Source organism: Ictidomys tridecemlineatus, chromosome 1 (genome assembly GCF_052094955.1).
Source record: "Ictidomys tridecemlineatus isolate mIctTri1 chromosome 1, mIctTri1.hap1, whole genome shotgun sequence".
NCBI lineage: Eukaryota > Metazoa > Chordata > Mammalia > Rodentia > Sciuridae > Ictidomys > Ictidomys tridecemlineatus.
Genome location: NC_135477.1, coordinates 48,652,760 through 48,667,150, shown reverse-complemented (window position 1 = coordinate 48,667,150; position 14,391 = coordinate 48,652,760). Strand labels below are relative to the sequence as shown.

Genomic DNA, 14,391 nt, shown 5'->3' with positions numbered 1-14,391 from the left:
AGGGGCACTCAACCACATCCCAACCCTATTTTGTATTTTATTTAAAAAAAGAGTCTTGGGCTGGGGATGTGGCTCAAGCGGTAGCGCGCTCGCCTGGCATGCATGCGGCCCGGGTTCTATCCTCAGCACCACATACAAACAAAGATGTTGTGTCCGCCGAAAACTAAAAAATAAATATTAAAATTCTCTCTCTCTCTCTAAAAAACAAAACAAAACAACAACAATCAAAAAAAAAAAAAAAAAACAAACAGAGTCTCACTAAGTTGCTTAGTGCCTTGCTTTTTTGCTGAGGCTGGCTTTGAACTTGAAATCCTCCTGTCTCAGCCTCCTGAGCCCCTAGCAATCAATTATAGGCATACGTCACCACACTGGCTTAGATTTGAGTTCTTATTCCACCATTTATTACCTGTGTGACCTCATGCAGTTACTTGGCCTCATCAATAAAAGCAGGATCTAGATATCCCTTCATTCACTATTCAAATATTTATTAAGCTGGACATAGTGGTATATGCCTGTAATCTCAGCTACTCTGGAAGCTAAGGCAGGAGGATCCACTGAACCTAGGAGTTTAAGACCAGTCAGGGCAATTTACAAAGACCCTTTCTCAAAAAACTTATTAAGGACTAGCTACATGTCAGCCATTGTGCTATATTAGTGGCTTTTTTGTTTATTTTTCAAACCAGGTGTGTTCTACCACTGAACTACATCCCCAGCCCTTTTTATTTATTTTTTATTTTTTTTAAGAGAGAGTGAGAGGAGAGAGAGAGAATTTTTAATATTTATTTTTTAGTTCTCGGTGGACACAACATCTTTGTTGGTATGTGGTGCTGAGGATCGAACCCAGGCCGCACGCATGCCAGGCGAGTGCGCTACCGCTTGAGCCACATCCCCAGCCCCCTTTTTTATTGTTTTATTTTCAAACAGGGTCTTATTAAATTGCTTAGGGCTTCACTAACTCATGATCTTCCTGCCTCCTGAGTCACTAAAATTGCAGACATGTGCCACTTTGCTGCCCTGGTATTGGCATTTTTAACAGCACTGGGGGGTCTGTGACTTTGGTAAGAGTGTTTGCTTAGCATGTGTGAGGTCCTGGGTTCAATTTCCACTACTCAGAAACTGAGAACCACTGAGTGGAGATAATACAAAACAATAAAATGATCCCAGTTAGAGTAAGTTATACTCCACATTTGTATAAATATGTCAAAATATACTGTACTATTATGTATATCTAAAAAGAAGAAATTAAAAAAATCAATAAAATGTAACATATTAACCTCTATCCTCAGGAAACTATAAATCTGAGCTCTTCCTAGGGGTGAAATTTTTTTTAATATTTATTTTTCAGTTTTCGGTGGACACAACATCTTTATTTTATTTTTTAATGTGGTGCTGAGGATCAAACCCAGTGCCCTGTGCGTGCCAGGCGAGCCCATTACCTCTTGAGCCACATCCCCAGCCCAGGATAAAATTTTTAGTAAAAAAAAAAGCTACCTACCTTCTTTTTTTTTTTTTGGTTTGTTTGTTTAGTTGTGCATGGACTCAGTGCCTTTGTTTGTTTTTTTGTGGTGCAAGGATGGAATCCGGTGCCTCACACTTTCAAGGCAAGTGCTCTCTCTACCACTGAGCCACAACACCAGCTCAAGTTTTTTTTTCTTTTTTTCTTTTTTTGGTGATGGCGCTGGGGATTGAACCCGGGGCCTTAAGTACATGCTAGGTAAGCACTCTACTGAGCTATATCCCCAGCCCTCCTACCTATTTTCCTATTGTTGTATGAGAGGCAAGTGAGATAAGTCATGTGAAAATACTTAGCAAAGGGACCAGCCTATGGCAGGTGCTCAACAAATGTTACTTGAATCTGGCAAATTACTCATCTAGTCTAGTGGTTCTCAATCCTCATTGAACAAGGGAATCAGTTGGAGGGCCCATAAATCATAGTTTACTGGGGCCCATCTCCAAATTTTGACTAAATATATGGAGAGTGGATCATAAATTTGCATTTCTCACAAGTTCCCAGATGATAGGATCCTATTAATTCTGGGATAATTGACATGATCCTGAGGACTGGAACCATTGGGCTGGTTAGTAAAGTATATCCAATGCCTATACAGTTTCCAGCACAGATTGAAATGCAATTTTTTTCAATGAATGAGCCATGTGTGCCTCAAAATAATTATCTACTGTCAGGATATGAAAGCAAGATGGGCTGTGGTTATAGCTCAGTGGTAGAGTACTTGCCTAACATGTGTAAGGCACTACTGTTTGAGCCTCAGCACCACATAAAAATAAAGATATTGTGTCTATCTGCAACTAAAAAAATATATATATATGAAAGCAGGCTGGGGAAATAATTCAGTTGGTAGTGTCCTTGCCTCACATGCACAAGGCCCTGAGTTCAATCCCCAGCACCACAAAAAGAGAATAACTCAAATGATATAAAAGCAAATTTTTTTTTCAGTGTTGTAGGTGGCTACGCAAGCACTCTATTACTGAACTACACCTCCAGACTCAGAGCAAGAACTTTTTTTTTTTTTTTACGGTACTGGGGATTGAACTCAGGGGCACTCAACCACTGAGCCATATCCCTAGCCCTATTTTGTATTTTAGAGACAGGGTCTCACTGAGTTGTTTAGCGCCTCACCATTGCTGAGGCTGGCTTTGAACTTCCGATCCTCCTGTCTCAGCCTCCGGAGCTGCTGGGATTACAGGCATGCGCGCCAGGAAGCCTGGCAGTTTTTTTTTTTTTTTTTTTACTATTATATTTGCAGGACCTAGAGCACGGGTTGGTTCACAGCAGTGCTCAAAAAAATCATTGAATAGTATTGAAATAATTAAATATATATGAAAATATACTACACAAGTTAACCACAATTATTCATCAAATGGGATAATGATTATTGTAATTGTAGCCCTTTCAGAGAACAGGAAAATCTTTTGCTGTGGTAGAGCTCTGAACTTAAAGGAAAGCACTGTACAAAAATGGTTAATAACAACTGGTCACTCCTGAACTCTCTGTGATACCAAACATTCTATGAAACCTGTCTAAGTTCATTCTCTCAACAATCTTTTAGGTGGTCATTATTCCCATTCTACTGGGGCAAGAAACGGAAACAGGCAAGTTATACCAGCTAGTGAACTGCAGAGCCTGAACTCGAACCCAAATCTTTTACTTCCACCACCACAGGCTGAGCAAAGGTCAGGAGTAACTTAGAGACGGAAATCAATGGGGTCAAGGGTCAGCAGGAAGTGGCTACAAGAGTTTGGATCAGAGGTCACTATACGTCACTGGTTGAGGGAGCGTTACTAAAGATAGTTCGACCTAGCCTTCTCAATCGCATCTCAGCTGGTGAGACCATAAAGTGATTAGGATATCTGAAAAAAAAAAACCCAAATTAATAAAATTCAGCGGAGATTTCTCGGGGACAGGCATGATGACAGAGAAAAGAAGAGAGAGCGCGGCATCCGGGTTCCTAAATGCATGCCTAATGTCGACGTGGCAGAAGGAGTGGTTCAGCCCTGGAGCGTGGGGGAGGGACTTCCGGGGGCGAAACGACGCCCCCCCTCGGAACCGGAAGTGGAGCCTGGGAGCCTTGACGTTAGGAACGAAGTCGAACCTGGATCTGGAGCCGGGTGAGGAGTGGCATCTGGAGGTTCGGTGGTGGGTAGGAATGCAGAGGAGAAACCGGGGTATTACTGGCCAGATCGGGGTCCCGTTTTAGAAGGAAGGGAGGAGCCTGGGGACGGGGCCTAAGAAGAGACCTTTACCTCACGCATCCAAGACCCAGGATCGGTCCTAGACTCTGCCTTAGCTTCCTGGCCCAGAATCTCGCTCCAGCTTGCTGCTCCCAGCTTGTCGAAGGGTGCTGGATGCTCGGACTCTAATGCTTAATGGACAAGACTTCTCATTGTGGCTTGAGAAGCTGCCTTGGCTTCATAATCTTGATCCTTGGCGCCCCCAGCCTCCACAGTTCGACTACTTTCAGAGTTCTAGGAAGCTTGCCCCGCCCCCTTGGGTTGTCACCCTCCACTGTCCACCTTGTATGGAGTCGAGACTGGAGGTTGACTTCAAGTTTCTGAGTGTGTTTGAACAGATTGTTTTCTGGAGAACAAGCTTCATTCCTCCCGACTTCCTCCTGACTTTAGGAAGATAAAAGGAGGGGGACACCTCTCAAGTTTAGTGTCATTGACCTGTGCAAGGTTTCAGATTTGGAAGACCAGCTCCCAAAATGGCTTTGAATTTAGAATTCTAGTTCAGGAGCAGCTCAACTTTTCTGTAGTCAAGATGGCCTTCTCTAGCAAAGGGGAGAGGCCTATTGTTCCACTGAGATACCTGTGAGGTCCCCTGCCTCCTGGGCCCCTTCTGCCTATAATTAGAAAGATAAGGCTGTTCAGAGTAGATATGATCAAATAGTCCTTTTCTTGGAAGGATACTTGAAAGACCCTTTAATTCATTCCTCTGCTGGGCAAGATTATAGTAATTTTGATAGTGGCTTATATTCATAACAAGCACATAAGGAGAGCAGAAACAGGAGAGTTGGAGAAGTGCATTGGGATTTATGATATTTATAGTCCTCTGCTTGATATTTTTATGAAATCTTACATTGCCACCAATCCTTGAACTGTTTCTTTTGATTATGTGAAGATGTTCTTGTGCCTGAATGAACTCAGTTCTAATCTGTTACTTGCTAAAGAGTTTTCAGGTGTTCTTTACATTTGGTGATTTTAATACTTTAGTTCCAATGTCCATGTGCTGTTTTAGTGGAAAATTTGGGGTTGGAGTAGCATTTGGATTATTGCAGATTAGCCAAAGAATGTCATTTCTCTTAAATCAGTTACTCTAAAAGTTTGTCTTTTTAGGGGGAGGGATTTTAGATGGTATGTTTTACTGTAAGCCCCAGGGTTAGATTAAAAATGACTAGCACATTTGCCTCCCATGCTCAAGTTCCTGGTTTCCATCCCCAACACACCCCCCCAACACATAGACACTAGCATATTAGAGGGTGTCAGTATTTGTTGAATGAATTGATGAGGTGATGCTGGAAAGATGAATGGAAAGTGGAAACATTGTTTCATTTACCTGTAACATTATGGTAGTTCATCAGCTAAAGGACTCCTTGTATGACTAGACACTAGAAATCATCCACTGGGGAATGGAGGCTGCTGCTCCATTCTGATGGGTCTGCCTGAACTTGAAATGTATATCTTTTTGGCATTGAGGAAGCATGGGGTTCAAAGTAACAATCCTTGCTTTGAGGAGAAACTGGGTATTGGCTAGGAAGAAAATGACAGATCCTGTGTTTGTGTGGGAATGATTAAGCTGATCTCTGCCAGATAGGTCAATCTCTTTTTATCTCAGCTTCCTACCCTGAATAGTTGCTCTTTCTTTCAGGAATTTGTTTTGACTAATTTATCTTTTGTCTCTCAAATAGGTGAATCCAAGTCGGGGATGCTTTCATAATGAATGTGAACCAGTCAGCTGCACCTGTGCCGCCATTTGGGCAGCCCCAGCCCATCTATCCAGGGTATCATCAGTCTAATTATGGTGGGCAGCCAGGGACCACAGCGCCCCCCACTTCCTATGGAGCCTATAATGGCCCGGTGCCAGGCTATCAGCAAACTCTTCCCCAAGGTATGTTTCCAAGTTTCTTTGAGCTAAGGAGGGGAATCAGCAGCTTCAGGTTGGATTGTATTGCTCTACAAAGCTGCCTAAGGAGTTTGGGTGATGGGACAGAGGAACATGAAACTGGCTTCCTGAAACTGAAAGCAGTCTATCTTCCCTGTTTTTAGATGGGTGACTGTTTCCACCTTCAAACATCTAGTGGGAGTACATCTTCCAGGTTCAATGGTAGCTCACTTCCTTTATTGCCTCCTTTGGTTGCATTGTTAAGAGCTAAATGGAGCTGTGTTCCGTAGCACAATGCCTGTAATTCCAACAACTCAGGAGGATGAAACAGGAGGATCATCAATTTGAAGCCAGCCTGGGCAACTTAGTAAGACTGTCCCAAAAGGAAATAAAAAGGACAAAGGATATAGCTCAGTGGTAGAGTGCTTGATAGCATGTGTGAGGCTCTGAGTTCAATCCCCGGTACCAAAAAAAAAAAAAAAAAAAGCTAAAGGTCATAGATCTTCCAGATCATGTTGACTTAAAACTCCCTAAAATCACTATTTCCTTATATTCATCTATATATAGAGAGAGAGCAAGAGGGCAAATGTCTTTTGTTGGTCTGATGATTCTGTTTATAAATGACGCTGGCTCAAGTCTGTGTATAAATATTCTAGGATGAAAAGTGTAGTATTTTTGCGCCTAATTTTTGGTGCAGGAACTCTTTCTTCTAATGCCATTCCTTTTTCTTGGCTTGAGTTTCCTCCATTTCTTAGATATTCTGTAACATTAGGAAAATAAGACAAATTTGGTCCTGCATTAGATTCAGTGTTTGTTTTGAAGTGCTGTGGATCAAACCCAGGACTTTGAGTATACTAAGCACATGCTCTACCACTGAGATATGTCCCCAACCCCCAAAACTTGATTTTTATATTACTTTTACTTTTTTAATTTTAATTTTATTTTATATTACTTTTTCAAGGGGCTGGAGATGTGGCTCAAGCATTAGCGCGCTTGCCTGGCATGCGTGCGGCCTGGGTTCGATCCTCAGTACCACATACAAACAAAGATGTTGTGTCTGCCGAAAACTAAAAAATAAATATTGGAATTCTCTCTCTCTCTCTCCCTCCTCTCTCTCTCTCTCTCTCTCTTAAAAAAAAAAAAATATATATATATATATATATATATTACTTTTTCAAGAACAGTATGTACTTTACAGATTATCCAGAGGGCCTTTTGGAAGGTAGATCTCTGATTAGGCTAACTGAGGACTTCAGATATGCCAAAATATTTGTTTGTTTACTTTTTGTAACCAGGGATTTGGTACCCAGGGATGCTTAACCACTAAGCCATCTCCCCATCCCTTTCCTCCCCTCCCCTTTTTGGGTAGGGTGCTGGGGATTGAACTCAGGGGCATTCAACCACAGAGCCAGCCCTATTTTTTTTATTTTTTATTTTATTTAGATACAAGGTCTCAATGAGTTTCTCCAGCCTCCTTTTTAAATTTTATTTTGGGACAGGTTCTTGCTAAGTGCTTAGGGTCTCATACTAAGTTGCTGAGGCTGGCCATGAACTTATGATCCTCCTGCCTCAGCCTACTGAGTTCCTGGGATTACAGGAGTATACCATCATGGCTGGCCCTATTTATTCTTTTTGAGGAAGTAAATTCCATGAAGGTATATGGAAAAACAACAAGGCATCAAGGAGGCATAGGCATAGGAAAATAAATGAAGTATTACCATTTTAATCATACTATGAAAAAGAATCTAAAGTAGTAAAATTGGATGTCAATTTTTTCTCAGGGGGCAGTACTAGGAATTGATCCCAGGGGTGCTTTACCACTGAGCTATATGTCCAGCCCTTTTTAAAATTTGTTATTTTGAGACAGGGTCTTACTAAAGTTGCCCAGGTTGATCTCCAACTTCTGATTCTTTTACATCAGGATCCTGAGTTGCTCAGGGTATAGGTGTGCACCACCACACACAGCTATGTCCCAGTTATTTAGAAGAGCCTTATTCTTGGTTGGGACTTTGACTGGACAGAGTCTCCCTTTGCTCTTGACTTATCAACATGAAGTTTGGCTTTCTTTCAAGAGATAGCTTTGTTATTGAGAGGAGAATTTAACTAGTTCTGTTCTGGTTAGTGAGCAAGTTCCATTAATCAGTTAAACCTATAGGCTGGGGGCTGGGGATGTGGCTCAAGCTTGCCTGGCATTCATGCGGCCCGGGTTCGATCCTCAGCACCACATACAGACAAAGATGTTGTATCCGCCAAATACTAAAAAATAAATGTTAAAATTCTCCCTCTCTCTCCCTCTCTCTCACTCTTTCTTTAAAAAAAATAATAAAAATAAATAAACCTATAGGCTGGTTCTATAATGTCTAATCTTTACCCAGGACAAAACCAAAGGAGAAATAAATTGTTTGACCAGGGATCAGCAACTTTTCAGAAGTGGTTTGCCAAGTAACTGATCCCTGTTTCTGCATTTCATATTGGAAGGATGGCTAAGGGTAGTAGAAGTAGTTTTGATAGCAGCTCCGATGGAAGGATGGAGTTCAGCTTTTGTGAGGACATAGGTGGCAGCACTAATGGGAGGAGAGGCCAACTCTCCTGACTAAACCCTTGGGCAGGAGCAAGGTCTCTGACCTGTGAAAACAGTCCTGAACCTTGTGCTTTTGGAAGCTTCTACACTAAGAAGTGGATGAAAAGGATATAATTAGGAAAAGTAAAATGTATGAAGAAGAGGGTGATAGAATAGTCTCTCTAAAAGGTGCCTTCCTTGGGGCAAGGATATACATCACACATCAGTGGTAGAACATTTGCGTAGTATGGATTAGGACCCTGGGTTCCATCTCCAGCACTGAAAAAAAAAAAAGGGAAAAACAAAAAGGTTCCTTTTAAATTTTTTTTTTTTTAGTTTGTTCTACTTAGTTGTACATGAATGCATTTCAATTCATTGTACACAAAAAAAGATGCTTTTCTTTATAACCTAATTAAGTATATTATTTGGTTATCATCTGTATCACCTTTTTGATATATGCTCTAACTTTCGAGTTCTAGAGTAAGATCTTTTTCAAAAACTTTTTGTCTAGGGTAAGAACATTAGGCTGGGTGCTGTGGTACCTGCCTGTATTCCCAGCAATTCTGGAGGCTAAGCAGGAGGATTGTAAGTTCAAAGCAAGCCTCAGCAACTTAGTGAGGCCCTACGCAACTTATTGAGACCCTGTCTCAAAATAAAAAATAAAAACAGCTGGGGATGTGGTTTAATGGTTAAGTGCTCCTGGGTTTAATCCCTAGTACCAAAAAAGAACATTATGCTATCTTGGGTTTAGTGGGTAAGTGTAGTGACCATAGGAAGGCCCTACATTTTTTTGGCTCTGGCTGCAGCTTCACCCTAGTTTATCTGTCTGGCAGAGTACAAGCTTTCTATTGGGCATCCACGTTCAGATATAAAACTCCAGCTATAGCTGGAGTTTCATGTTTTTGGTTGTTTGGTGGTACTGGGGATTCAACTGGGGATTCAACCTAGGGTTGCTCTACCACTGAGCTAGGTCCCTAGTCCTTCTTATTTTTTGCTTTGAAACAATGTTGCTAAATTATGGAGGCTGGCCTCAAACTTGCAAACCTTCTGCCTCCTGAATATCTGGGATTATAGGTGTGTGCCATGAGACTGGTTGGAGTTGCATATTGATGGTGTCCTTTTCACTGTGCATTTGTGGTATTAGATCAGTGAAGGTCTGAGATTATTGATTCTTACTTTGCATTCCTAGCTCAGGGAGGGGGAGAAAATTATTTCCCAATCACTTATTTTCTGTCCTTTACCCTCAGGTGTGTCAAGAGCCCCACCCTCCTCAGGGGCACCTCCAGTCTCTACAGCACAGGCCACATGTGGCCAGACTGCATATGGCCAGTTTGGTCAAGGTGATGTACAGAATGGTCCAAGCTCCACTGTTCAGATGCAAAGGTATGTATATGGGTTAACATAAAATTGGTTTGATGAAAGTGGACAGGTTAGGAATATATGAGGATCTATTTCTTTCCTTTTTTCTTTTGTCTTTCTCATAGATCCCTTTTTACCTTTCTCATATATCTCTTTATTTCTTCCCTCTACCCTGTTGTATTTTGTTATTTCAGATCACAGGTGTTGTTGATGTCCAACCCTGTGTATTATTGAATAATTGTTCTTTTGCACATTTTTCTTTTTCTGTGAACATAAGTCTCTTCCCCATCCCCACTGGTGATCGGAACTGGGCACTCTACTACTGAACTACATCCCTATCCCCGCCTTTTTTTTTAATAGTAATTTTTTTTTTTTTTTTGGTAATTATAGATGTCTTTATTTATTTTTTTATGTGGTGCTAAGGATCGAACCCAGTGCCTCACACGTGCTAGGCAAGTGCTGTGCCACAGCCCTAACCCCACCATCTCTTTTTATTTTTTACTTTGAGACAGGCTCTCACTAAGTTGCTTAGGGCACCACTAAGTTGCTGAGGCTAACCTGGAATTTGTGATCCTCCTGCTTCAGCTTCCCAACTTTCGGGGATTATAGGCATGTGCCACTGTGCCCAACTCAGAATATCCATTTTTAGCATTGAACATAAACATGGATAAGGCAAACAAATGGGACACATAGATGATAACAGGTGACAAATATACTTAAAGATATAAAATAGGGGGAGGTGGGGATATAGAGGGTGACTGATGAGGAGGTGGGGATATAGAGGGTGACTCATGAGGAGGTGGGAACTTTTTTTTTTTTTGTACTGGGGATTGAACCCAGGGGTGCTTAACCACTAAGCCAAATCCCCAGCCCTTTTTAAAACTTTTTTTATTTTGAGACAGGGTCTTGCTAAGTTGCTTAGGACCTTACTAAATTGCTGAAGCTGCCTTTGAACTTGTGATTCTCCTGCTTCAACCTTCCAAGCTGCTGGAATTATAGGCATGTAACACCAGGCTGGGCTGGTAATTGTTTTAAATATGCTGGTCAAACTGGGTGTGATGGCTCATGCCTGTAATCTCAGTGATTCAGAAGGCTGAGGCAGGAGTATCACAAGTTTGAGGCTAGTTTCAGCAATTTAGTGAGGCTCTAAGCAATCTAGCAAGGCCCTGTCTAAAAATAAAAATTTTAAAAAGGGCTGGGGATGTAGCTTAGTGGTAAAGCACCTCTGGGATCAATCCCCAGTTTAAAAAAAAAAAAATTCTGGTCAAGAGAAAGATTCTCTGAACTAATGAGATTTCAGTGAAGTGATGAAATTCTGGGGAAAGAGTTTCTTAGAGGAAAAACCAAGTGCAAAGGCTTTGAGGTAGAAGTTAATATGGTGGACATGTTGAAGAGCAAGAAAGATCAATGTGTAGTAGAGCCCTTGTCTAGCCTGCATAATGCCCTGGCTTTGAACCCCAGCACTACAGAAACTAAACAACAAATCAAAATATAATGAGAGGGGAGCTGGGGATGTAGCTCAGTGGTAGAGCACTTGTCTAGCATGGTCAAGGCCTGGATTCGATACTCAGTACTGCCAAAAAAAAAAAAAAAGGAGAAAGAATAGTAGTGAGATAGGAGATAAGCCAGGAGAGTGTGATATCCTGAAACCAATTAGAGAGAATATTTCTAGAAGGCATTAGAAGAATTAGCTTTGTCGATTACTGCTGAACGATAAGATGAGAGCTGAGAATTGAATGTTGTGATTTGGCAAGGTTAGTATCATTGGTAAGTGTGGTTTCAGCAAAGAGCTGAAGAAAACTGCTTAGTTGAAGGGGGTCAAAAAGTTTCAACTAGCAGTAGATTACTATAACCTGAAAACCCTTTTACTAGTCATCTTAGAAAAGAGAAAAAAAAGTTAGAAACAAAAAAATTTTATTTTGAGGGGTGCGGAGGTGTATACCTGTAATCCCAGGGTTTCCAAAGGCTGAGGCAGGATTCCAAATTTGAGGCCAGCCTGGAGAACTTGACAAGACCATGTCTCAAAATCAAACCAAACAACAACAACAACCAGCGGGATCGGGGGTGGGGTGGGGGGAGAGGCGCAAAAGAAAAAGGGTTGGGGGGAGAGAGAGAGAGACACACACACACACACACACACACACACACACACACACAAGAAAAGAAAAAGAGTTGGGGATATAGCATAGAGTAGTTGTAGAGAACTCCTGAGTTCAATCTTCAGTTCTGAAAAACAATTTTTCAAGCTTATAGATCATTTTTAGAAAGTGAAATACTCAAGTTCCAGAAACCAAGTGAAGACTGAATATCAAAGTAACTTGAGTAAAAAATATGATTTTGAAAATCCATATTTAATATTTAAGCAGGTGCTGGGGATGAGAGAAGAGTTCTAGGACTTTCCTGAAAGTCCTAGAATTGATACCTTGGAATTGATACCTTGCTTAGGTAGTTTGTGTTTGGACTGCACCTTCCAAGAACAGTTAGACTAGGAAAAAAGTTTGTACACTGGCAGAAGATAATAGGAAGCCCTGTTTTTCTTAAGTTGGTATTTGATGAATAGGGAAAGAAAAGTCTTGGGACTGCAATTGGACATGAAGGAACATTTGGGGATAATAAAAATGTTCTAAAATTGGATTCTGTTTTGTCATTGTGTAACTACAAATTTACTAAAAATCATTGAATTGAACATTTAAAGGTATGGAACTTATGCCCTAGTAGTTTGTTTAAAATTTTGATCTTGATAATAATATTGATGAAGTACCTTCCAGAAGCTAAAGCAAAGCAACCATACTTCCTCAACCCAGGCCATAAGGACTTCTCAGAGGAGGAAAAGCAATTGATTAGAGTTAGTAGAAAGTAATAGGGGACAGCAGATAGAATAATACCTTGTAAACATTAAGGGAAAATAGTTGTCAACTTTGAATTACATATCTCATTAAGAGAAGGCAGGTAAAGATATTTTCAGACTGAGTTGACAATGTCATAGACTTGATTGAAAAACTATTAGGAGCTGTGTATGGTGGTGTCCATCTGTGATCCCAGTGACTGGGGAGGCTGAGACTGGGGGATTGCAAGTTTGAGGACAGCCTCAGAAACTTGGTGAGACCCTATCTCAAAATAAAAATAAAATGGGGTTGGGGATGGGATGTGGCTCAGTAGTTAAATGCACCTGGGTTCCATTCCCAGTACCAAAAAAAATCAATCAATCAACTACTAGAGGAGAGACTTACAATAAAAAGAAAAATAAATCTAGAAAGAAGGCTCTTTAAAGAGAAAAAAGAAGTTGAAGAAATACAGATAGAGCATAGATGAATTTTTTTGTAATGCTTAGCTAAAAGGGAGCAAAACTTTAAGGGGGATGTGATATTATTTGGTTGGATTTTTTGAATAGTTTTATTGACATATAATTCACATATCATGCAGTTCACCTATTTGAAGTGTAAAAGTTCAATGAGGTCTTTTTAAAAAAATGTTTATTTATTTATTTTTTTAGTTTTAGATAGACACAATATCTTTATTTTATTTTTATGTGGTGCTGAGGATTGAACCTAGCGCCTCACGCACGCCAGGCGAGCGCGCTACCACTTGAGCCACAACCCGAGTCCCATCAATGAGTTTTAATATATTGCAATTAATTTTCATTACAGTTAGTTTTAGGACATTTCTACCATCTCAAGAATAAACATCATAGCTGGGCACGGTGGCACACAGCAGCTTGTGAGGCTGAGGCAGGAGGATCGCAAGTTCAAAGCCAACCTCAGCAAAAATGAGGCACTAAGCAACTCAGTGAGACCCTGTCTCTAAATAAAATACAAAATAGGGCTGGGGATGTGGCTTAGTGGTTGAGTGCCCCTGAGTTCAATCCCCGTACCCTCCTTCCCCGCAAAAAAAGAAGAAACATCATGTTATTATTATTATTTTTTTTTTTTTAGAATTTTTTTTTTAATATTCATTTTTTTTTTAGTTCTTGGCGGACACAACATCTTTGTTGGTATGTGGTGCTGAGGATCGAACCCAGGCCGCACGCATGCCAGACGAGCGCGCTACCGCCTGAGCCACATTCCCAGCCCCATCATATTATTTTTTAAAAAACATTTTTATTTATTTTTTTTTGTTGTTGTAGGTGGACACAATACCTGTATTATTTATTTATTTTTAAGTGGTGCTGAGGATTGAACCTAGTGCCTTCCTTACACATGCTAGGCGAACGCTGGTCCTCTGAGCCACAACCCCAGCCCCGAAACTTTATATTCTTTAGGTATCTAGCTACTCCTATTTATTCCTCCATTCTCCCATGCCTCCAGTCCTAAGCAACTGATGTTTTACTTTCTATCTCCATAGATTCCAGATTCTGGATTTAATAGGAATAAAATTATATATGATGTGATTTTTTTTTTTTTTTCTTTTTTTGGGTATTGGGGATTGAACTCAGACACTCGACCACTGAGCCACGTCCCCAGCCCTATTTTGTGTTTTATTTAGAGACAGGGTCTCACTGAGTTGCTTAGTGCCTCGCTTTTGCTGAGGCTGGCTTTGAACTCATGATCCTTCTGCTTCAGCCTCACAAACCACTGGGATTACAGGCTGTGCCACTCTGCCTGGCTCTGTGACTTGATTCACTTAGAATAGTGTTTTTCTTCTTTGTGGTACTGGGGATTTAACTCTGGGGTGCTTTACCACTGCATTACACCACCAGTCCTTTTTTATTTTTTATTTTGAGACTGGTCTCACTTTTAGGGCCCTACTACATTGCTAAATTGCTGGGATTATGGATATGCCCCAGCTTGTTTTCTTTGAGCAGGGTCTGGCTAAGATTGAACCTGTGACCTTGTACATGCTAGGCAGGCACACT

General features: G+C 40.8%; 1 protein-coding gene across 5 annotated transcripts in view; it reads left to right on the top strand.

Moving 5' to 3' along the window:
• Positions 1–3,472: 3,472 nt before the first annotated feature.
• Sec24c (SEC24 homolog C, COPII component) overlaps positions 3,473–14,391 on the top strand; it is a 27,557-nt gene continuing 16,638 nt past the window's right edge. For 3 of the 5 annotated variants that reach the window (XM_078039949.1, XM_005325905.5, XM_005325904.5), the window contains exons 1-3: positions 3,473–3,627; positions 5,427–5,626; positions 9,428–9,563. In XM_078039949.1, the coding sequence (XP_077896075.1) occupies positions 5,455–5,626; positions 9,428–9,563 (308 nt within the window). In that variant the 5' untranslated portion in view covers positions 3,473–3,627; positions 5,427–5,454. Of the gene's footprint in view, positions 3,656–5,426; positions 5,627–9,427; positions 9,564–14,391 lie in introns of all 5 variants that reach the window. The other 2 variants (XM_078039944.1, XM_078039947.1) reach the window with 2 other exon arrangements.